Source organism: Electrona antarctica (genome assembly GCF_951216825.1).
Source record: "Electrona antarctica genome assembly, chromosome: 15".
NCBI lineage: Eukaryota > Metazoa > Chordata > Actinopteri > Myctophiformes > Myctophidae > Electrona > Electrona antarctica.
In genome coordinates, this window is record NC_136796.1 from 15,237,110 (window position 1) to 15,260,258 (window position 23,149).

Consider the following 23,149-nt stretch of genomic DNA (forward strand, 5'->3'; position numbering starts at 1 on the left):
TGTGGAACGCCCTACCAACAGTCATTAAGACATGCAAATCCCTTGACTCCTTTAAAACCGCTCTCAAGGGGCACCTACGGACGGCTGCAATTAGAAACTGGCCCCCGTAAAATCTGAATCCCCCCCCACCGCCCACCCTTTTTCCCCTCACTGTATGTTTCTTTTCCCTTTTTACCTCCTTTATGATGAATTCCTGTTCGGTTCTTGACTACCGGTATATAGAAGTGTCTATTTGTACGTCTCTAAATGTTTTGATGAATTGAACAAGGTGGACCCTCTTGTAAACAAGTGTAATGCTTAATTGGGTCTTCCACTCACAGTTAACAGTCTTTGTATTGAGTTTGTGCTTGAAATGTACTGTAATTCTGCAAACTGTTTTCAATCAATCAATCAAGTTATTGGAGCCATCTGCATCAAAGACATCTGTGGTGTCTGTAATGGGTGATTTGTGTGCTGTCAATTTGTGTTTAATAACGTACGGTATTTTCAAAAGTGTTCTAATTTGGGGGAAATGTTTAACTTGATCAGTGTGTGTTGTATACATACAGCAAATATGTGTGTGTGTACGTGGTATAAGAAGCAAGATTTGAGTTAAAAATGTTCGCTTAAAATATATATACTGTACACACACACTGTTTCAAATGCTATTTACATTGTGAATACTTACGATGTAAAATGTATGATGACAAATGTATAGTATAATTAAAAATGAAGGATACAGATATTTATTAGTGTTTATTTTCATCACTTTCTTCTGAAATGTACATAAGATTAAAAACAGCAAATTATACAAATGGGCGGATGGTGGTCACTGTATGCACATTTTATCATTTTCTGTTCCGTCTGTTGGTTCATTCTGGAATGTCTTCATATACAGAGCAATTATACACAAAACAATAAAATAAAATAAGACCCACATAAGTCGGGAGCCACAGCAAATTTCCCAGTGTTTACGAGTAGATTTCTACATCAGTTAATTTGTACTTCACCAGTGTTCATTCCAGTTGGTTGTTTATACTGTAGTCCATATTATATGGAGATGATATTGCTCTGGGGCAAGCGATTCTTAAGCCAGTTAGGCTATCAGTAATGTTCAATTAACAACACAGAACACCGACTCTGCTGCAACACTTTTTATATAATGTATACACTGCTGAAACTTCTAATACTGTGGTCTCATAGTTTAGACCTCAAAATATGTAGTAGACAGAGGACCTTTGCTTCCTATCAGAATTAGTTGAAAAAAGGCTGACACTGTAAACGCCACAAAGACCAAAGGCTTACTTTGTGGCGTTTACATTTGGAGGACAGCTGTTCCAGATGTCCTCCATGTATGCTAGAGGTAAATATTTACTAGTATTAAATGGTTGAGTCCATAATATCCATTATGTATCCATTATGACACTGCTCTTCAGGTGGGAGGGGGAATGAAGAGTTGGGACAAAGTTTTGGATCTAGGTTCTGAAAGCTTTATAGAACTTGTCACTGTGTATACAAAGAACCTGACATTACATTGCGGGGACTCTGATTATTGTTGGATAATGCAATAAGTAATAATACATAAGTTGCTAGTTAGGGTTGTGCTATGCTGTTGGAGCACAATGTTACAGTTCTGGTATTTAGATGCACTTACCTAAAGCGTTTTGCAACAAACGAACAAGGCAACGTAAGGTTCAGTCAGTGTGTTGATCAAGAACTATTCAAAATGCAGTTGGAGAGACTGAACCAATAATCTTTTGGTATTAACCATCTACAATTCTACACTCTTCACCCTGAAAAAAATAATTCTTTCTATGATCCGTTACTGAAATGTCTTTCTCAAAAATGCAGGACAGGAACAGGGCACTGATGGCTGTCTATGTCACAGACACCGAACCTCTGAACTTTCTGTTGCAGGACGATCTTGCATTATTACTGTCGGTCTCACTGCGCTGGAACAGTACGTTTAGAAGTTGGGCTTGTGTTTCTTGACCTCCACCATGAGGTGGTGTAGATTGATGAGCTCAGAGCGGACGGCCAGGCTGCGGAAAGTGGGCTGGTTGAGGACCTTATGGAAGCCATGGTAATACTGGATCAGCTGGGTCAAGGCACCCTGGGGGAGTAAGAGTTGGGAGTCTCCTTTTATATTCGAATTAAACACGAAACCCACACACATAATATACAGTAGATGGCACAGCGTATTACCTGTATGATGCTGGTTCCATTTTTGAAGTTGGTGAATGACCTCATGACATCCTGACTCATGCCCTCAACAGACTGTTTCCATGTGCTGGAGAAACCACGAACCAACTGGGTGATGCGAGCTGGAGAGAGGGAGAAGTAGGCAAAGATTGCAAGAGAGGGAGAGGCAGAAAGAGAGAGAGGACAAGAAAGGGAGACAGCAATTAGTACAGTAGAAAGATAATTAAGAGACGATCCATTATGCTCGCCACAGAATCTGAAGGTGTGGAGTGAAGCATTACCACAACGAGGGAAGAACAACTGAGAGGGTTTCATTCTGATGCACTGATCATGGTAAGTTTTGTTTCATAGTAAGTCAGTTTGCTCTGACTGTCCATTAAAGCTTTGTTCCCTCTCGCTTTCATTTCATATCTCTGTCCATACGACCACATGTCTGCTTCCTGTCACCGTCTCGAACACCAGCTCTCACTCTAATAAGCATAGTCAAAATAACATGTATAATAAAGGTTTCTAGTCTACATACAAAATTATGAAATGCTGCATTGTTCTTGTACAGCTACTATTTACATTCATGTCAGTCCTCACTCAAATTATATCTAGTGAAGACTATGATGAAATGTAATAAAAGGCATTAAGTGTATTTTTATGCCAAAGTTAAGTAATTTGTGAGGGTACAATAACCTTGACCACCACAATCAAATCAGTAGATTAGTAGTTTGTGCCAGATGTTGTTATATGCATATACAGGACGATGCACTGACAACTACACCTACTTTAGATTTGCCTACACTGTTGTGACAGGGCAAGTGTTTAGATTTGCCTACACTGTTGTGACAGGGCAAGTGTTTAGATTTGCCTACACTGTTGTGACAGGGCAAGTGTTTAGATTTAATTCTGTACTACAATATTAAAGGTGGGGTATGATGTTTTCCTATGTTCAGTCTCCGACCACAGACAGGCAATGTGTCCTGTCAACGTGCCAATCCATCACTGAGGGCTCACTGTGAGCTAATTCCCCAAATAGCCAATGATTGCCAGTGTCAGCTGGCTCTGTAACAACACGCCTCATGGGAATCTATCCACTGTAAATGTACAGTAGCCTGTCTCTAGTCTAACCCATTGCAATTGTTTTGCTTTCTTAGTTGCCCACGCTGTCCTGTTCTGAAAATAGCAGATGTACGTGCTCAACAAGTCACAAGCGTGTGAACTTGTAGATCTGCTCTTTTAAGGCAAGTATATTTCCGGTTTAAGACTAGGCCTATCTGAGCACCCTCACCCTCATCATTCTTAAGACTAGGCCTATCTGAGCACCCTCACCCTCATCATTCTTAAGACTAGGCCTATCTGAGCACCCTCACCCTCATCATTCTTAAGACTAGGCCTATCTGAGCACCCACACCCTCATCATTCTTAAGACTAGGCCTATCTGAGCACCCTCACCCTCATCATTCTTAAGACTAGGCCTATCTGAGCACCCTCACCCTCATCATTCTTAAGACTAGGCCTATCTGAGCACCCTCACCCTCATCATTCTTAAGACTAGGCCTATCTGAGCACCCTCACCCTCATCATTCTTAAGACTAGGCCTATCTGAGCATCCTCACCCTCATCATTCTTAAGACTAGGCCTATCTGAGCACCCTCACCCTCATCATTCTTAAGACTAGGCCTATCTGAGCACCCTCACCCTCATCATTCTTAAGACTAGGCCTATCTGAGCACCCTCACCCTCATCATTCTTAAGACTAGGCCTATCTGAGCACCCCCACCCTCATCATTCTTAAGACTAGGCCTATCTGAGCACCCACACCCTCATCATTCTTAAGACTAGGCCTATCTGAGCACCCTCCCCCTCATCATTCTTAAGACTAGGCCTATCTGAGCACCCACACCCTCATCATTCTTAAGACTAGGCCTATCTGAGCACCCTCACCCTCATCATTCTTAAGACTAGGCCTATCTGAGCATCCTCACCCTCATCATTCTTCAGCTTGTCCAGCTGCCCTTTCTCCATCAGTGCCTCCGCCTCCTTTACAAAGGCAATCATCCCTCCAAAAGGAGGAGACAGGATCTCTTCAATGAACTCCTGGATAGGAGAGGAGAGTAGATGAAATTATGCTGGGACACTGGGTAAGATCATTTGCTTTTATGAAAACCATACAAAACTCAAACTTCAATTAATTATGTTTTAATAAAGAGGCTCTGATGAAGCAAAGGGGCTTTTGGTCACAATGTTTTTTTTTGCTAGTGAACTTGTAGTTATGTAGTATACATATGAGTCACAAGACAACTACAGCTACAGTATAATATGCCCCATGATTCCTCTCTGCTAGTTCACCTGTGTCCGGGCCAGGAGCAGCTGCTGGAATCCCTCTACCTCTTTGCTGTCATCTGCTGCCCTCTCCTGGACAAATGAACGAACACACGCACAGTAGGAGAAAATAGTTATTAGATGAAAGAAAAGAAATGCAAAACGCTATACGAACAGATAGACAGGAAATGTATAATGATAATGAAGCTTTGTTAATTCATTGGAGAAAAAAATGCAAATACATTGGGGCAACTGATTAAATCATTGGAGAAAAAAATGCAAAGACATTGGGGCAACTGATTAAGGTAGGTGACTTTCCACCATGTAGTTTTTGTCCCTTGTCCCTCACCATGAGCACACTGAGCAACATGTCATAATTATTTATAAGGAAGATGAGCTGGTCTCTCCTGGAGGGAAACTCTGCTGCCATCTTCAGGACAAAGTTCTCCACCTCAATCTAGAAAATGAACATTGTAACATTATAGAGAGTGGACAGCAGCAGCAACGGAATATGTATTCATTCTTGGATCACTGACATTACAAGAAACCAACAGTAAAGTCAAATGTATACATTGCTTTGATGCAGAGCGGATGCAACTTGAGCCAGATTTGCATGACTTGACTGTCCCAAAACCTTGCCAATTACATTTTTCCAGGACTGGGATTTTTTTTTTATTTTAAGAACCCTAAATGGTATATGGTGCATTTATATAGTGCTTTTAACCAAAGCACTTTACATAGATTGTGGATTACATTCATCCATTCACACACCGATGGCAGAGGAAACCATGCAAGGCACCAACCTGCACATCGGGAGCAATTAGGGGTTCAGCGTCTTGCTCAAGGACACTTCGACACTAGGGAGCCCGGGATCGAACTGGGAACCTCGCGGTTCCCATCCGGCTGTTCTACCAGCCACTCTACCCCTGAGGCACTGATTACAGATTCCCACTCTGTACCTGCAGCTGTCCCAGCAGCGTGTGTGTCCTCTCGTTGGGGAAGGTCTGGTTGATGCTGACTATAGCTGAAGAGAACTCTGCATACCGACGTGTGATCTGGAATAGGGATGCAACAGTTCATCTATTTTGGGCAAGTCATATAGGCTAACATTTTCAGAAAGTTCAGGAACTAGTGAAAATAACTGATTTACAATCTCGGATAGTTGCAGCTCTAATCTGAACAGCGCCATCAACTGGTGTATGATGTAGCTGTAGACTATTTAAGAAGGGAATAAGGTACACAGTGTACAACATCCACTGTGTTTGTTGTATACAGTGCGTGTGTCATAATTGCAAATGACAAAATTCACAAAACAAAAGTCTAAAGTAGTGCTTCCAGACAGTTGTTAGTCTGTGTATGAGTGTGTGTCACTGTCCATACATAGTGAGACCTACTCTCTGCTACTCCACAAGTGTGTGTGTGTGTGCGTGTGTGTTTGTGTGTGTGCGCAAGCATACATAGTGTGGCCGTGTGTCCAGTACTCCTAGTTTCTGAGGGTCTGTGTTTCTGATGCTCTGGATGTTCAATTCCAGAATGAGCTCGAATCTCGGCCACAGCAGCTCCAGCACTGCCTCCCAGTACCTGGCACACGCACACACACACACACACACACACACACACACACACACGTACACACAACACATACACCGCACGCAGGCACACACACACAGAAATATAAGAGATAAAGCAAAGCAAAATGCAACAGAATTGACAGCTCCCTCCCTCCCACTTACGCCGGGGCTCCACTGGACGCGTCAGTGTTGCGTCTCCGTCACCGTCGTCAGGGAATGTTCCCTTTTTAATCAATGAAGGGTGGCTCCACTGCCTACGATGCGCTGCGTTCGGTGACTGATTTAAAATTGCCCCGGTTCGTTTTTTGACCCGCGTCACACGCGTCCAGTGGAACCCGCCGTAACTGGTACAGATGTATGCATGATAAGAGTTTGAGGCCCCGTGTCCACCAAGATGATCTTTTCCTGAGCGAGCACCGCATTTTTGGAAACCCCAGCAGCTTGGTGTTGCGCTGGCCCGTGCACGCAACTAAGGTGCTTTCCTCTACCTACTGAGAGCTATCTCAGCTGAGAAAAAAAGCCCCAGTGGACACTGGGCCTAAAACAGTGGATTAAAGTTAAATGTGTTGTCACTGACTTGTCCAGAGCGGGGATGTTCCTCTTGGCGGTGATGGCTTTGAACCTCAGGATGATGTGGATACACAGGAAGACAGCAATGCTGTCATAGCAGTCAGACACGTAGGTGGACATACTCTTCTACAGGGAGCAGGGGGAGGGGGAAAGGGAGTACATAAAAAGCATTTTAATCTCCAGTGAAGGAGAAACGTGCAGGGAACCAGGATCTCCACCTACATAAAGCTATACACGCAGGTGTGCAAAAGCATTTTACTGTTGCCAACAATGGATGACTTCTAAATAGTTTCTTTATTCTTCATATGTTTAGACTATATAATAAATATAAACTGTATTTGAAGCAACCTTTCAGTTTCATGTGGAACGTCTTTTTCTGTCACTATATCACCCTATATTACGAGTCACGACCCTCTGAGTCAGTCAATGTCAATTGATTTGAGTATGTTTGCACTGCATCACATGAGATGCATGTTTCACATGTTTTCATTTACTCTACTTATTGATAAGGCGTGTCAAAGAGCGATCTTTTCATAATTATGTCTTTGTGCACGTCCAAAGTCGTAATGGGGGGGGAAAAGCTGATTAAAAACAAATAATAGAATAAACGGCTTTCCCAGGTGAAGTAAAGGGGATCATACCAGGAACATGCTGAGTGTCTTTCCCATGATGCTGTTGAAGAGATCGAGGGCGGAGTTTCCAGCCACCATGAAGAAGTCAGATAGGAAGAGGAACTCCCTACAGCCGTTGTCCAAGAGGGCGTAGTGCTGGCTCCGAAACAGCGTCTCATAGGGGTACTGCAGGAGCACATGGACACACGTGTATTACATTATGCAGACTTCTTTGTTGCACAAAACACAAAATACGTGATTTTCAAGCAAACAATGTGATACAGTGTGTCCAGACCTGAGCAGACAGGCATGGCCGTGTTCCGCTGTCTAGAAAAAATCACGCCCGTGTGAACTGAGTGGTGTAAGGTATGTAAGCCTGTCTGACGTAATGAAATCATGTCTGACGTAATGAAATCACACCCGGGTGGACAGGGTGAACATAGCAACCATGCTCATTTTTTCTGCACTACCAAAGCCAGTTGTATGAAATCACACCCGGGTGGACAGGGTGAACATAGCAACCATGCTCATTTTTTCTGCACAACAAAGCCAGTTGTAGGAGTGGTTTACACCACTCAAAAAAATGGAAAAGACGCCAGCAGACAGCGGAAAACGGCCGCACCTGTCTGCTCAGGTCTGGAAACAGCGTGTATGTGTGCATGCTCTCACCCTGCTGTCTCCTCTCTGGGCCGTGTGTGGTATGAGGATGGGTCCCTCCAATTCAGCAGGGCTCAGTACTGTCCCCCTCTGGCCAAGGGTGAAGATGGTGTTCCTGCTTTTCAGAGACGGCTTGGAGAAAAAACCTGCACAGCTATGAAGGAATCTAACAACTCTGACAGGCATGCCATTTTCAGCCAACTTCATGATTCAAGTTCGAATCTTTATAGATTAATTTTAGAAACACAGATAGGTGAATGTGTGTAAAATGTTGCATGAACTCTCTCTCTCTATCCCCCTCTCTCTCTAAAGGATATCTTTCTTGGCTGTGTCCTCCACTCCCATCAAGTCATCTTTGTCTGCCACCTCCTCATACTGTCAACAGACACAACACACACAATCGGTCATTTATCACAGGAATTAATGATTTTATAAAAATAAAGACATGTATTTTGTACTTGCTTTTTACTCTTACAGGGCGCAGTTATGGTGCGTTCAGACGAGCAGATGAAACGATGCAAAAACGCATCACAGCATAATTTGCGGCAGCTTCACGCGTCATACAGTAGCTGCTTCGTAGCTTCACGTTGCTGACTTCCAATGACAATGAATGGTAGACTGTATCGTTTCATCTGCCTGTGTGAACGCAACATAAGAGTGGGCGCAGAAGTGGAATTACCTTATTCCATGCCAACACCATTTTTAGGGCTGCACAATATCGAGAAACTAATGCCATGTATGATAAACTTGAATATTACGCTAGTAAGGAAAAAAAAGCAAGTGAGATTCCTCTGGATGCCCTTTTGTTTAGGCAGTGGGTGCTCAGCTATAAATATAGCTAGGTTAAAAAATAAAGGATGCAAGACTGGCTCATATATACACTTTCTTATTTATTGAGAATGCTTGACACGTTTCAACCTCAGCCTTCCTCTGAGCAGATGACATACTGTGCTCTCTGTGAATATGTGTACAGCCCAAAGTGCAAGTAAGTCTGTAATCTTTATGTGATGGAAATGCAATTATGGAAAAATGTGATACACTGTGCTGCCCAAGTGAAAACAAAATTCTCATACAACTGCCTTCTACTGGGTAGACCATGGCAACAGGAAGTGATTTATTTTTGGCCGTCTGAGGTGCAGTGCAACATTTATTATATACGTATGTAGTTAAAAACAACTTTCCGTTTCCAGTGTGTATCCACTGACCTGTACTTTGAGCAGCCGGCCACTATATGACTTGAAGTAGCTATAGTAGATCTTACTCATGGTGTCAACATATTCATCTCTGATCTCCTTGGCAACTGTCCTTTCATTGGCCAAGAGGAACTGGTAGAAGAATCTAGGGTATAACGAGATAATGGACAGTATGTGGATACATATGAAGCAAGTGTGTGGCATGTTCCTACACAGATGCAGATGTCTCTTTAGTAACATTTCTATTGTCTGTAAACATCCATCGAGATCCAATCAATGTTGATGACAAATGCACTTCATGAGTCTTAAACAGATGTATAAGTGACATGATAAGTTTCAACTTACCTGTATTTGAGCAGTGTGTTTTGTGGGATCTGGTAGTTGGTCATGGGTTTTCTGAATGAGTAAGTCTTCTGAAGGATGAACTCTCGGATCTTAGACACTGCCTGGAATGATGAACAAAATATTTTAGTATATTAATAAGTTAATAAATATAAACTCAGTATTATTGGGGATGAATGTACAATTGTCATGGGTTGTTCACCTACTGTTAATCACATATATACATCAGAAAGTTATTGAATTAGTTCGTTTTTCACCATTTCTTCCCAATGCAGTCATTGCCAATTCCCCAAGTGCACTGTGGTCCACATGTCTGCCAACACAGACATAGAGACCAACACTTACTGTTGGTCTCGGGAGGGTGTACAGATTACTATCATGCGTTTACCCCAATACACATACTGTAGTAGAGTACCCAGGCGCTTCTTTTCACCTAGTTCAGCAACAATGAAGAAATCCCTTGCCAGTTTCCCCTACTCACTAACACACTCACACTTTTTCATTGGAGCACCTGGCCAAGCCAGAGGCAATACTGCCAAGAATCAAACAAGAGTCTCTGTGGGGGGTGGAAGGAAGTGTTCCTACCCTTATATAATCAACTCTCCTCTGATCAACATGCTCATTGCTTACCTTGATTTTGAGCCGGTCCACGATGTCCTGTATGTCGGAACAGGCCAGTGTCTCCCTGAAGCTGAGCTCTTTGGCAAAGTTGATCTTGTTGTTGAGCTCATGGAGCTGCTCCAAAAACTCCTGCTCTGTCACAGGACTGTCCAGGATGACCCTGGAGAAAAGAGGAGGAAACAGATAAAACACATGCATAAACATGCCCACCAATACCATCGTACTCAACCATCCACATGCTTCACTTACGAAATCATGTTTCCGGGGACCACCAGCTCATCGACCAGTTGGCTGAGGTGACTGCGTACAGCCTGTCTGTTCTTAAGCCTGACGTTCATACTGACAGATTGTTGCTGCAGTGTCTGGATCTCACTGCTGATGGATGAGAGGTCACTCTGAAATCCACTCAGCATCCCTTCCATACGCTGGAGATTGGAGGAGGGAAGAGTAGCAGACAAGATACAACCACCTCAGTGAGTTTAGTCCAAGAACACCAGCAAGTCAGCAAGTACCACTGCCAGCTTTATGAAGTATGAACACTCTAAGAAGTCCCTTGTTTTGTTTGTACCCATCAATGGTGAACTGATGGATATAGTGCCAATAAAAGAAGACTCAATTAAAGTAATTGCCTATTAGATAAAAGTTGTCAGTTTTACATACAAAATCAGTTACTTTCTTTCTAGTGAATAGAAATAACATCTCTTACCTCCAGTATGGAGTCACAAGCGGTGATCTGATTGTGCAGTAAGGCAATATTTTGGCTCTCCTTGATATCTGACACAGGCAGGTTAGGGATCAGAACCCTTCAAGGTGGAATTCAATGAAGTATACATGGTTTAAGTGGTTAAAAGCTTTAACAAGGACAAGTAAAATATCTGAGTTATAGCTCCCAAACAAATGTATTTCAAGGGAAACATTTTAACAAACCACTATAGAGGGTATGCGCATGGATAAAATGAATGGCAGATCGAGTGGCAAAGTGAGTGACAAAGTTAATTTAATGTTGTATAAAGTATTTAATGCAATCAAATAGGACTTTTCTGTTTGGATGTATGGACTGTCAAGGCCAGAAAGTAGTTTTTTTCCACACAGTAGGCATTCCCGCATAACTTCCGGGTATGATGATGTCACGCGCATACCCTTTATCTATACCATCCACTGCCACTGACTTTGTTTTGTAACACCCAATGTTGCCACGACAACAGACAGCAGCGTGACGTCATGGCATGATGTCACATCGACTACATAAGGAGGACTACCTAAGACGATGGATCAGTTATCGCAGACGTACGATATAGATATCTCATCTTAGCTTCAAGATCGGTGATTTCGTCCACCCTAGAAGTCTAGAAGATATAGCCACTTGAAGTGTTCGACTGGATATCTCAACCAGGCCCCCAGCTGGACTGGCTACACCCAAGGTTTATGTAAGAATCTAAGCATCAGTGTAACTACTCTATTGGAGGTTTATGGATACAATCTTTGATGGAGGCTTGTTCAATCCTCTGGAGTTCTGCCTCCACTTGTTTAGAGTACTGTCTCAAGTCGACACCCTGAAAGATCATCAGAGAAACAATGTAGTCAATGGCTCTGGCAGTAAGATCATCTGAATAATAATGTTCATAAACAGTAATAGCAGATAACAACCTGTAATAGCCTTTATTTACTCATTAATCATGTAATCTTGGATCTTACTGTTTTGAGTGCCTCCTTAACCAGGTCATCTTCAAGGTTGGCCTGAATGTGAACTGGGGGAGAGGAGGGAGACAAAGCGAAATGCATGGCATCCATGATGAACCAAATATATTGTTACTTATCCAGAGATTTAACATGCTAAAACACATATATCTGCTCTGCTGTATGGTCACTTCATATCCTTCCTGTTCTATTTTATTCAATTCCTCTGAAAATATGCAGCATAATCTTTGCCTTACTGTCTACTTCATCCAAGATGAACTCATCGGTAGTGATGTCCAGATCACCCAGGTTTAGATTAGGGATCTCACCTTCAACCTTCTGTAAACACAATGACACACAGATAATTGTGAAAAGATGTAGCATTGTCTATCTGTATATTTATCTATAATGGGCTTATTTATAATATTATCTTCATGGACAAATTGGACATATATATATATATATATGTATATATATATATATATATATATATATATATATATATGTATAAAATGAATTCTTACCCTTCAGACAAAGATAACATAAATATAACATAACTGTATTGATCCTTCCAACAATCAAGTCTGTAAAATGCACGACCAGGAAATACAATTCTTTCATATGCCAATATAGCAACCAAAGCTAAGTTAGAGACTACACTACACCCCACCATGCTAGGATTGAAAACACACGATTTAAAAACACTATATTTTATTTGGAACCTAAACTGAAGGCAGTTACAAGAATTAGTTAGTTCACTAGTTCTAGCGTCATTTACAGCCTAGCTATCACTGGGCAATACAATTCATCATTGTAGAGTAGACTGCATCCTCGATGAATGATGCTGTGCTGGACTGCTGGTGCACTTAATGAACCAGCACAAACGTGAATAATATATATACTTAGAAAACGTTACCTCGTCTTGCAAATATGCCATGGCGTTTTCAGTCGGGTTGACAGCTGTGTTTACATCCGAGGAGGACACAACTCCGATGACAGCTCCCTCCGCCGCCATCGCTGCAAAACAGAAAACACCAACGTCAAGAACTAAACTACAGATCCTGCCCATCGTTCCCCTGGGCCAGGCGATGCATACAATAAATGTTCCGTGTTGAATTAACAGGACAGGACATGCACACGCGTTTGTCATATATACATTCAATAATTGTATAAAACATTTAAAATAGAACTAAATATATATTTTATATATCCAAGTAAATATAAATATTTGGTTTAACTTTTTGAAAATGTTTCAGTGGGACGAGTTTAGTGCGACGCACACACTTCCGTTCTGAAGTCCCAAATCATCGCGAGAATTCCTTCACTTCCTCTTCGCACGGAACCTGCTTCCAAGATGGTGAGTGCAGAATTTACTCTAACAAAAATGCTTTACAAATCCACGTTCATCTTGTATTATATGTGCTCGTTTGTCATACTTATCGCCGTAATGCTGTCTAACCGAGTTGTGTGGATGACACGGTGACTAAATTTGTGTAATATCCATTTCACAATCGCTCGTATAAAACGATTTTCTGTAATTTCTTGAAAGGTGAAACACACCGGGTGAAACACACCGACATGCACTGTCTGGGACGATAAACAGCAGCCAACATTTCTGTTTTTAATGATCGTTGAATTAACGCTTGTTGTTGTCGCAAACTTGACTTTTTGCGCGTATGTTTATCATACTGTGTCGCCGTTAATGCAGTGTCTAGTGTACACTGTCCAGGCAACTAACGGTATGTTAACTGAAAGCTAGCTTACTAGCCGCCGGTGCTAACTTTACTGTGTTTGCTTCTTGTTGTGAAGCTTTACAGTGCTGACTGAATGCTTAGATGAAAGCCTAATTGCACGACATGTACTTCTTACAGTCTCTGGTCATCCCTGAGAAGTTCCAGCACATTCTTCGTGTCTTGAACACGAACATCGATGGTAGGAGGAAGATTGCCTTCGCCATCACTGCCATTAAGGTGAGCTCATTATTCTCTTAAAATATACTATTCAAAAATGGTAAATGGTGCATTTATATGGCGACTTTATCCAAGATGTATCTTGAAAGTCAGTTGTTGCTCATTGCTCTGGTGCAACTGCTGTTGTAAAACTTTTTGGTGTCTGTCTTCGCTTGCATGTGTATGAAATGCATCCTTGTATGTAAGATGCTGAAGTATGTCTGACTGTAGCCCTGAAACATGACTGTCATGATTATCATGACAGTCATGGTGCAACTGCAGCCTGTTTTACGCAATCGCTACATTTACAATCCAAACGTGTATATAAACATTCAGATTGCAAATATAAAGTCCTCGCCACGGGTGTAATTTGCTGGTACAGTGATTAGCATTGCTGCATCCCGTGTTTAATAAAAAGCCTTTTTATCCGTGCGCCCTGTTTACTTTTCTCAAACGGGGTTCTTTTGGGTTAAGCATGGCTAGTCTGACTGAAGTAGCAGTCCTTGTTGTTGACTAGTGGCATTATATTATACTGTACTGTGTAAGCCCAACTGTCTTGTGTGTTTCCTCAGGGTGTTGGCAGACGTTACGCCCATGTTGTCCTGAGAAAGGCCGACATCGACCTCACCAAGAGGGCTGGCGAGTTGACGGAGGATGAGGTGAGCATGGATGGACCTATGCTAGGGCAGAGTAATGTGGATCTGAGTTATTAATTGTACCGCACCATGTTCCCCCTCATCTGCATTCTCTATTCTCATGCAAACTGATGATCTGTAAGTCCACAACCTGTTGTGCAGCTTGTTGATGATCATCTTTTTTTTGGTTCAGTGGGTAAAGGAGTTGACCCAAGTATAGAGCCCTGGTGGAGCCCAACTTAGTATAGGGTTTAAGTGGATAATGCTAGGGTTGTCCCGATCAATCACGTGATCAGAAATCGGTGCCGATCACGTCATTTTCAAATAATCTGATTGGGAGCAAAGAAACGTGATTGGGACATCCTTGTATCAATATTATATCCATATCATTCATGGTTGCGACCAGTCACATTTACTATGGAATCACGCATTTCCCGTCTGTCACCAGGCAAGCCCCCAGGTCATCGTGACATCAGCCACCATATATGGTGCCTACTGCCTAGGTCATTGTGACATCAGGGATGGATATATGGATAGTAAATGCGACCATTAAGCCCATATATGGAGATCCCTGATGTAATCCATATATGGAGATCCCTGATGTCATCAATATTGGCCAGCAACTCTACATCTGACCTCAAACCCTTAGATCTCCATATATGGAGCTGACCTGTTCTGACAATAATATCTGGGACAGGCTTTTCATGACACTCAAAGATGCTTTACATGTGTGGGGGCCAGGGGGGAACAAGAAAAAGGACAACTTTATTAGAAAACAATTGAGAGTAAAACCAATAAAACGGTGCATATGACAAGTTTAAAAATGCATCGGCTTGGAAATTCTGAACAGGTGGGTTTTCAGTGCAGATTTGAAGGGTGGCATGCGACCTCACCTTTTTGGGCTTCAGGCGTCTTACTGATATTAGATTGGATTTGGATATTATACTATTTTGATATGGCATAAGTGTTCTATAATAATCGGTATCGGCAGAAAATCAAATGATCGGCTCGGGAGAAAAAAAACGTGATCGGAACATCCCTAGTTAATGCATGACACTAACTAATTTATTTTTGTGTGCCATTTCTCTGCCATCTTCAGGTTGAGAGGGTGGTGACCATCATGCAGAATCCTCGCCAGTACAAAATCCCAGACTGGTTCCTCAACAGGCAGAAGGACGTTAAGGATGGCAAATACAGCCAGGTACAGTATTCTCTTAGTGAATGCCAATGATCACCTTACTAGCAATAACTCATCCGTTATAATTGCACATTGGTGGCAGTGCCTGTTATATATTTATTTAATATTTTTTAATCCCATGATTTTCTAACCCATTTTTCACCCCTGTGTCAATTATCTAATGTGATACTGGGCTCTACACGCCCTCCGCCAACCTAGTCCCCATATAGAGCAACGGACTTGGGCAATGCCTGTTAATCTGTTTGCAATGCATTCCGACAGCAAGTTCTGCATTCATTCAACACTCTACAGGATCTTAATATAGGAAGTGCCACTTTTGGGAATGCCTTTACAGAATTATAAAGGCATGCGTTCTTGTATGGCTGCAATGGTTAAAAACTGGGGTCGTCCTCTGTAGACGGGACGTATAGTCATGCTGTTTGAGCCATAAGTGGGATCCAAAGGGGTTAGTTTTTTCATGACCGTTAACTGGTGAATAGAGCATTGTACTGATGATGTCTTGTGGTTTTAGGTCCTTGCCAACGGTCTGGACAACAAGTTGAGAGAAGATCTGGAGAGGCTGAAGAAGATCAGGGCTCACCGTGGCCTGAGGCACTTCTGGGGGTAAGAACTGTTCTTGCTTCTATTCTAGGGCTGTCCACTGGTACCATAATACTAGCATGTGTTCCTGAAAGAAGTTGACCAGATAGATAGATCGCTATCCTGGGGATAAATGTCAGGGGAGACGGAAGACTCTAATTAAAAGGGTGACATTGGTCTGATTAACAGTGTAGGTCAGGAGCTAATGAATGACTGGGTTGTATTCAAATATTCTTGAATATGAAACGTGTTTTTCTTTTTAGTATTAACTTAACTAACTTTTTGCACTTCTGCTACCCTAGTTCAGGGGTCCCTCGTTGGAGATCTTGTATCTCATCGAGATTGTACCTGTATAAAGGTCAAAAGAAGAGAAAAAAAAAAGCTCTGAGTCTGACACCATAGATGTGTCATTGTCTTTATTTAATACAAGTTGCAACTGTATTGTAATGGTTAAGTCAGTTAACATGTTGCCCAATCATGAAAGAACTGATTTATCCATGATTGAAAAGTATTGAATTTTGGTGGCAACTACTGCAGTTAATTGCTATATGTAAAGGGTCAACTCATGTTTATTTTCATTAACACGATGGACTGTTGTTTAACTGCCTATTCTCTTTTCTACTCTCTCAATGTCTTCTCTTCTAGTCTGCGTGTGCGTGGTCAGCATACCAAGACAACCGGCCGTCGTGGTCGCACAGTCGGTGTGTCCAAAAAGAAGTAAAACCTCTCCTTGCTCCTCTTTTTGTGTCAATAAATCACCAGTCCACAACATGCATGTCTGCTGGTTTTCATTCCATATCTGAATAATATGGTTAAAATGGAAATTCCATTGCCACAAACAATTTAAAATAATGTGCCAAATGCAGGACTTCCTTTTAGAGGTACAAGTCGTAATGACCACAGTATGTGTCTTCAAGTTGGAATAACAAGTTAACATGTAGATGCCTATGAACAAACTAATTGATTTGTGTTCACTTGTAGTGATTGGATAGTGGAAAACTGACCTTTGTTTTTTTGTAATGTAGGTATACATCTGGCTGTGATTTCATTTTAGTCTTACGGCAATTACCATTTAAATTGGTTCCTGACCATGGTCATTCACCATCTTTGCTGTCTTAAAACCATAACTTATCAGGGAACAAAATGATCCAATGTAATCTAAACATAAGCCTGCCATCAGATCTAGCCATGCAAATTGAATGGTGTAAATACTTCAAAGATGACGATGATACAATGCTTGAGTGTTTTGTACTTTATTGTGCTGATTAGTTTCTACCACAAATATTCACACTTAAGTGCAAATTTCAAGCAAAATATTGCATCTTTAATGTATATAAAGTTACAAGTAGGAAACCCTAATATAAGCTTTGCAGAAAGTATCCGATAAGACCTGAAAGAGCAGAAGCCAGGTTACCTAAGGAATGTGAAAATGAGACCTCCAATGTTGAAATTGGTTAAAAGGGAGCAGTTCGAGCGGTAGTCCGACCATTGGTGTGGCTAATCTTTGTGCATCCCCTAGGAGTGGCAACCAAAAACTATTCTAGCCTTTCCGCTCCCCCCCCCCCTCTCTTAACATCTAAAACACACGATCCTTTACAGCTGTGCCATTAGTAAAGTGTTATTGAAGTACAGAAAATATTAGCTGGTCAAGCTGACAGAAAAGCCTACAACTTGTTGGCAATTTTGCATGTTTTCTCCTACACAATTCGCCATTTCACGAGTTGCATTACTATAAGTTATAGAAAATTGCCTCAAATAGACATCTTCATAAACGGCAAAGTGCTTCAGGTACATATCCCTGTTTGTTTCTAATTGCTGAAAATCGCCTAGTTTCTGTTGAAACAATCTTCAGTGCAAAATCATATGCATACACGTTCTCAACTTATTTTTTTAGAAAATCCTTGAGTCTGTGACATGACTAGTTGACAAGGGCGACATTTTCAGTTTTATAACGACCTGCAGAATATGTGAAGTCTGTCCTGAGGTATTCACACAAACTATTATATATCCAATGTAACAAAAATAAGTGATTAACAAGTTTAGAGCCTTGTGCAAAGTTACAGTTCAGTAAAGCAATCTGGTTAAAACTGCAGCAGGTGGCATACAGTTACAAAGCGTTGTTTGTATATATTTTTTATAAATCACTATAGTAATGTATTCTTTAAAATGTAACTCACAAAAGCACCCAAATGGTTCATGTCATGAGAAAACATAATGGACAATTACTGCATTCTTCAGTGATGAAGGCAGGAAAATAACAAATGTTCTTCTATCCACCAGCCACAGATACTGGTAAAAATATACCAGCCACTTGCTCTGTTTTACGAGAATGGATTTTCAAATGATACCTGGCAAGAGGTTGCCAGTAGTAAAACTAACTTACAAGTCAACTCCAAATGGTCAATCAATACCAATACATTTAAAATAGAATAAAGATCTCCACATGATAGCTGGTTAATTATAGTGGCTGGCGATAATAGGACAATAATAATTGCCTGCCAGTCATTTCCAGCCCTGGCTGTCACTGAACAGTTCCCTGCCTTTATTAAACGCATGTCAATCCAATTTTTGTTTGTTCCCAATGCCACCACAAAACAAAAAACCCTGTTCAGCTTAATGCTAATGCAGAATACACAGTTCATTGTTCAGAGGAAATCAGAGTGTGTTTGGAGAAGATAATACTTCCCACCCACCATCGCAGTGTCCCACTCTATGGTAATGAGTGCATTTATATAGCGCTTCGCCACTTTTATCCAAAGCGCTTTACATAGATTGTGCATTCCATTCATACACCGATGGTGGTGGAAACCATGCAAGGCACCAACCTGCACATTGGGAGCAATTAGGGGTTCAGAGTCTTGTTCAAGGACACTTCCGACACTAACTCTGGGGGAGCCTGGGATCGAACTGGGAACCTTGCGGCTGCTGTACCGGCAACTCTACCCCTGAGCCACTGCCGCCACTCTCTTCCTGTCCGTCTTATCCCTCTTTTGGTTCTGGGGACTTCTGTTGCGGCTGCTGTGAGGGTTGTTGTGGTGGCGTTTGCTGGTCCTTGGTGGGGGCGTAGTACAGCTCCAGTGGTTTCCTGACCTTCCAGTATTTCTCATTGACCAGCTCCAGTGTCAGAGAACCATTCAACGTCTGGAAGTGAGAGGCAAAGGGATAACTCAATATTCAGCACACTGCATTGTACTGTATTGTACTATTCACAGCCATTACTCTGTGGTGTATCTCACTGATTTTAACAGCATATATTTTTCATATAATAAATGGTGCATTTATATAGTGCCTTTATGCAAGGCGCTTTCCATAGATTGTGCATTACATTCACCCATTCACGCACACATTCATACACCGATGGCGGCGGAAACCATGAGTTTGAACTGCCAACCTTGCGGTTACCATCCGGCCACTCTACCCCTGAGCCACCGTCGCCCCACATATCAATCATAAAGACCACTTTGACCTACAGTATACAGCATTTCATGTTGGAAAGGTACATCAATCAATTGTATAATTCTACTCGTGTCGTACTCACGGAGAACTGTCCTGTCGTCATGATGTAAATTGTGTACTGTTTCTCGCTGACATTCCTCAGACTGGAGCCCTCTGCTCCTCCACCACCTTCTGCTCCTCTCTCCGCCCCTCCATCTTCTTCTCGTCCCTCGGTACCTCTCTCCACCCCTGCATCCGTCTCCCCATCTGTCCGTTTCTCCTCCAGAGCAATGCGGAGGGCCAGGTATTTGGACAGGTGGTCCACGGTGGCATTGGCTGTGGTCTTTACATATCTGAGAACACATTTATACACACACACACACTTGGAACCATACAGATTTTGCATTCAAGACACTGGTTAGCCACTTAGACTTTATATACTATTACTATACCTAGACTAGTTGACAAGAGTCCCTCAGGTGACAGGTCTCTATAGTTCATAGCAACGTCATGTCAGCGAAAGATGGGGGCTGGAGTGCGATCTCGTAGTGTAGCCGTTGTGGAGCATCATCTGTACTCAAATTACGCTAAACCATAGCTGAACATGACTCATGAGCTCTGCGTTTGTAAACTAACTACTCATTTGCAAACTAAAGATTGAATGGAAAGAGTGAGGCTTGTGCTCAACATACCGTACAAGGACAAGCTATGAGAAAAGAGCGTTATTTTAGCAGAATCGGGGGACATTATGGACTCGACCCATATGAACACACAGAATGGAAAGATGATTAGATAATCATCAATCAGATATTATACATTTAGTTGCTCCATAGCAAAAGTCTGCAGAAATCTTTCATGGTCCATGTTTATTTTACATGGGTGGGTGCTGATTCACATTCACAGTGTAAAACAGAAAAAGCGTCGTTACTTGTTCTAGTTGTAGCAGAGATGCACTTTCTGGGCTGTTGACAATGTACAGTAATGTATTTGATTGCCTATGATAACATGGTATGCTATGATTCAAGACACTTATTAACAAGAATAAGATACAATACATTGTCGATCGGGTGAGTTCTATAATAACAGAGCTAGAAAGTTTCCTCTATATCGAATGCGTTTTCTGAAAATAACTAATGTATAAGTTCAAAACTCATTGCGTTGCAACTTGTGAGAATGTAGATCGGCTATTTTGGCCGAATATTCCCCCCAGAATCAGGACACTAGGGCTCAAGTGGTTAGGAATCTAGGATTGCTCTAAATTCAAACGTATCAATACTAGCTTTGTGAGGGGGGTACATCACTATAGCCACAGAAATGTATCTCTTTTCCAATCCTGCGTTACCTGCTCTGACTGTACAATGAAGTATGAACACTATGTAACCTGTTATCTGCTATGCTAAGATGATCATTTAGGGAGTTTCACATGCATTCTGTCAGAGACATTCAGAGGCATAATGTAATATTTACTATGCGTTGCCGTTATGTGCTCTGCCAGATCAAGCCATGTGAGGGAAAATTCCTGCCCATGGGAGAGAGAGAGAGAGCGAGAGAATGAAGGATGGAGGGATGGAGAGTCGAGAAATGGGGGAGGGGTAAAGAGAGCAGCCGGGAACAAAGGAGAAAGAAAGAGGCAGACGCAGAGAAGGAAAGACAGAACCAGATTTAGAAAGAGATGGAAGAAGTACAGATGGAGGTAATTCATGATAGAGAGTTAAGGAGTCAGGACAGACAAAACCCATTCCTCAGCGTTACCTGGTCTGACTGTATTCTCGCCCGCTGTCGACCAGCTGGGGGTGTGGCCTAAACACCATCTCTATCTCTGAGGACGGCCCCTCTTTGAGACGTCGCGGTGGCGGGGCGGGACTGCCGGCCTCGGATCCCGCCTCATCTGAGACGCGCCGGCGCTTGCGGCTCGGACCTGGACCCACCACATCCGAGGGAGTGTGGCTCCGCGAGTGACGAGGCGCGTGCTGCGAAGGGGCCGAGTCATGGGACAGATGGGTGCGGGCATCACCGTTGTCCTCCCCCCCACTTAAGGATGGGGCGTTGTCGCTTTCTTGAGCGGCCCTCCGAGCACGCTGGACCCTGGGGTGAAACACAATAGAGGGTGGAATACATGCGGATCAGTGGGGGTCCTGGGGGATGAGCAGCCACCACCAAATATTAATTTTGACAATAATGGCTAAGGGGATGAAATCCCTAAAAAGGGAGTAGGGACACAGCACTTGCCCTAGCACTTGCACGAGCCTCGACAACCTTACAGGTGTATGCAAAGACTAAATCTATGTAATTTACATTGCATTTTATGTAGACCTAGCACTCTATATAGTGTATACTCATAGCATCACTGTACAGACATTCTACTGTTTGACAGATGTTATAGGTTGTTAGCCTGCTTATGATCCTTGATTACTATTTCTATGTATTTATACTATTTGATGTATTACCATGTGTTGTTCTTACTTACTGTAAATCGGTCTGGATTAAGAGCATCTGCTAAATACCTAAAATGTAAATTGGGTTAATCTTAATCTTAATTGGGTTAAAAGAGTGGCCGGAGTGCCTATTGGTGGCAGTTGGGAAAAGAATACAACAACATGTGAACATGCCTTTAGTTTAGCTCCAGAGCTGTCATTCCTCTCCTACACAGACTGCCGCTAAAAAATGAAAAATAAAAAAATCCCCACCCCTTCTTCCTCTGTCTCTCAGACCTGTGACGCGCCTGTCGCCGCAGGCCCTCCTCGATGCTAGTGCTGAGCGCCTCGTTGTTGTGCAGCTGGTTGAGGCGCTCCAGCACACGGTCCTGGTGGGCCTCATACTCGTCGCGGCTCGGGTAGATCTTGGAGATGAGCGCGTCGAAGTTAGAGTCTGGCCGCAGCGAGCGTCTCGATACCAGCTTCTTCCTGCACGTTGGACACTCCTTGTTCCTGGAGGGGAGGGGCCGCAAATGGGACAGAGGGAAAGGGAGAAGAAGAGGACGGGGGGAAGGGAGTGTGAAGTTGAACACAGGCTCTCACACGTGTGGGTGTGTGATTGCAGGGACTGTGTGTGTGTGCATCTGATAAATGGACCCATTTTTACACTTTCAGTGCCAGGGCAGCAGTGGCTCAGGTGGTAGAGCGGCCGCTTGGGAATGGCAAAACGGAAGGTTTCCGGTTCCATCCCTGGCTCCCCGTGTTTGTATTGAAGTGTCCTTGAGCAAGACACTTCACCTCCAATTGCCCTTGCTCCAGGCGAGCAGGTTGGTTTGGTATGGTCTGGTATGGTTTCCTCTGCAGTTGGTGTGTGAATGGGTGAATGTATGCATATTGTAAACTGCTTTTGGATAAAAGGCGTTATTAACAATGTGTGTGTGTGTGTGTGTGTGTGTGTGTGTGTGTGTGTGTGTACACACACCCTGATCTCAGTGCAGTGACGATACAGTTAGAGCAGAAACGGTGTAGACACTCCTTGGTCGTCATGGTGTCTTTCAGCATGTCCAGACAGATGGGACACATCAGCTCACTGTGCAGGGCCCTGGGAGACACCGCTACTTCTGTCCCATCCATGATGGCCTCCTACGCGCACACACACACACACACACACACACACACACAGTTGTGAACTTGTAGATCAGCTAT

At 42.7% G+C, this 23,149-nt stretch overlaps 3 protein-coding genes across 4 annotated transcripts in view; 1 reads left to right on the plus strand and 2 right to left on the minus strand.

The window, feature by feature from the left end:
• Positions 1-719: 719 nt before the first annotated feature.
• vps52 (VPS52 subunit of GARP complex) lies at positions 720-12,750 on the minus strand. The gene is made up of 20 exons (XM_079523503.1): positions 12,650-12,750; positions 11,991-12,072; positions 11,752-11,804; positions 11,534-11,609; positions 10,763-10,830; positions 10,306-10,481; positions 10,066-10,216; positions 9,439-9,539; positions 9,106-9,238; positions 8,218-8,275; positions 7,913-8,046; positions 7,274-7,429; positions 6,640-6,758; positions 5,949-6,072; positions 5,451-5,546; positions 4,841-4,948; positions 4,519-4,584; positions 4,155-4,266; positions 2,185-2,303; positions 720-2,092 (listed from the first exon to the last, which is right to left on the minus strand). Exons 1-20 carry the CDS (start codon positions 12,746-12,748, stop codon positions 1,946-1,948), a joined length of 2,178 nt encoding a protein of 725 aa, XP_079379629.1. The 5' UTR covers positions 12,749-12,750; the 3' UTR covers positions 720-1,945.
• A 280-nt stretch (positions 12,751-13,030) lies between these two features.
• rps18 (ribosomal protein S18) lies at positions 13,031-16,865 on the plus strand. Its single transcript, XM_079523507.1, has 6 exons — positions 13,031-13,090; positions 13,605-13,703; positions 14,255-14,341; positions 15,417-15,518; positions 16,027-16,118; positions 16,740-16,865. Exons 1-6 carry the CDS (start codon positions 13,088-13,090, stop codon positions 16,813-16,815), a joined length of 459 nt encoding a protein of 152 aa, XP_079379633.1. The 5' UTR covers positions 13,031-13,087; the 3' UTR covers positions 16,816-16,865.
• A 225-nt stretch (positions 16,866-17,090) lies between these two features.
• Positions 17,091-23,149, minus strand: part of LOC306939048 (E3 ubiquitin-protein ligase RING2-A-like) — a 7,472-nt gene continuing 1,413 nt past the window's right edge. The window contains exons 3-7 of one of the 2 annotated variants that reach the window (XM_079523505.1): positions 22,926-23,086; positions 22,241-22,456; positions 21,282-21,614; positions 19,633-19,882; positions 17,091-19,235 (exon numbers count right to left, since the gene is read on the minus strand). In XM_079523505.1, coding sequence (XP_079379631.1) covers positions 19,074-19,235; positions 19,633-19,882; positions 21,282-21,614; positions 22,241-22,456; positions 22,926-23,086 — 1,122 coding nt within the window. In that variant the 3' untranslated portion in view covers positions 17,091-19,073. Of the gene's footprint in view, positions 19,236-19,632; positions 19,883-21,281; positions 21,615-22,216; positions 22,457-22,925; positions 23,087-23,149 lie in introns of both variants that reach the window. The other variant, XM_079523504.1, reaches the window with a different exon arrangement.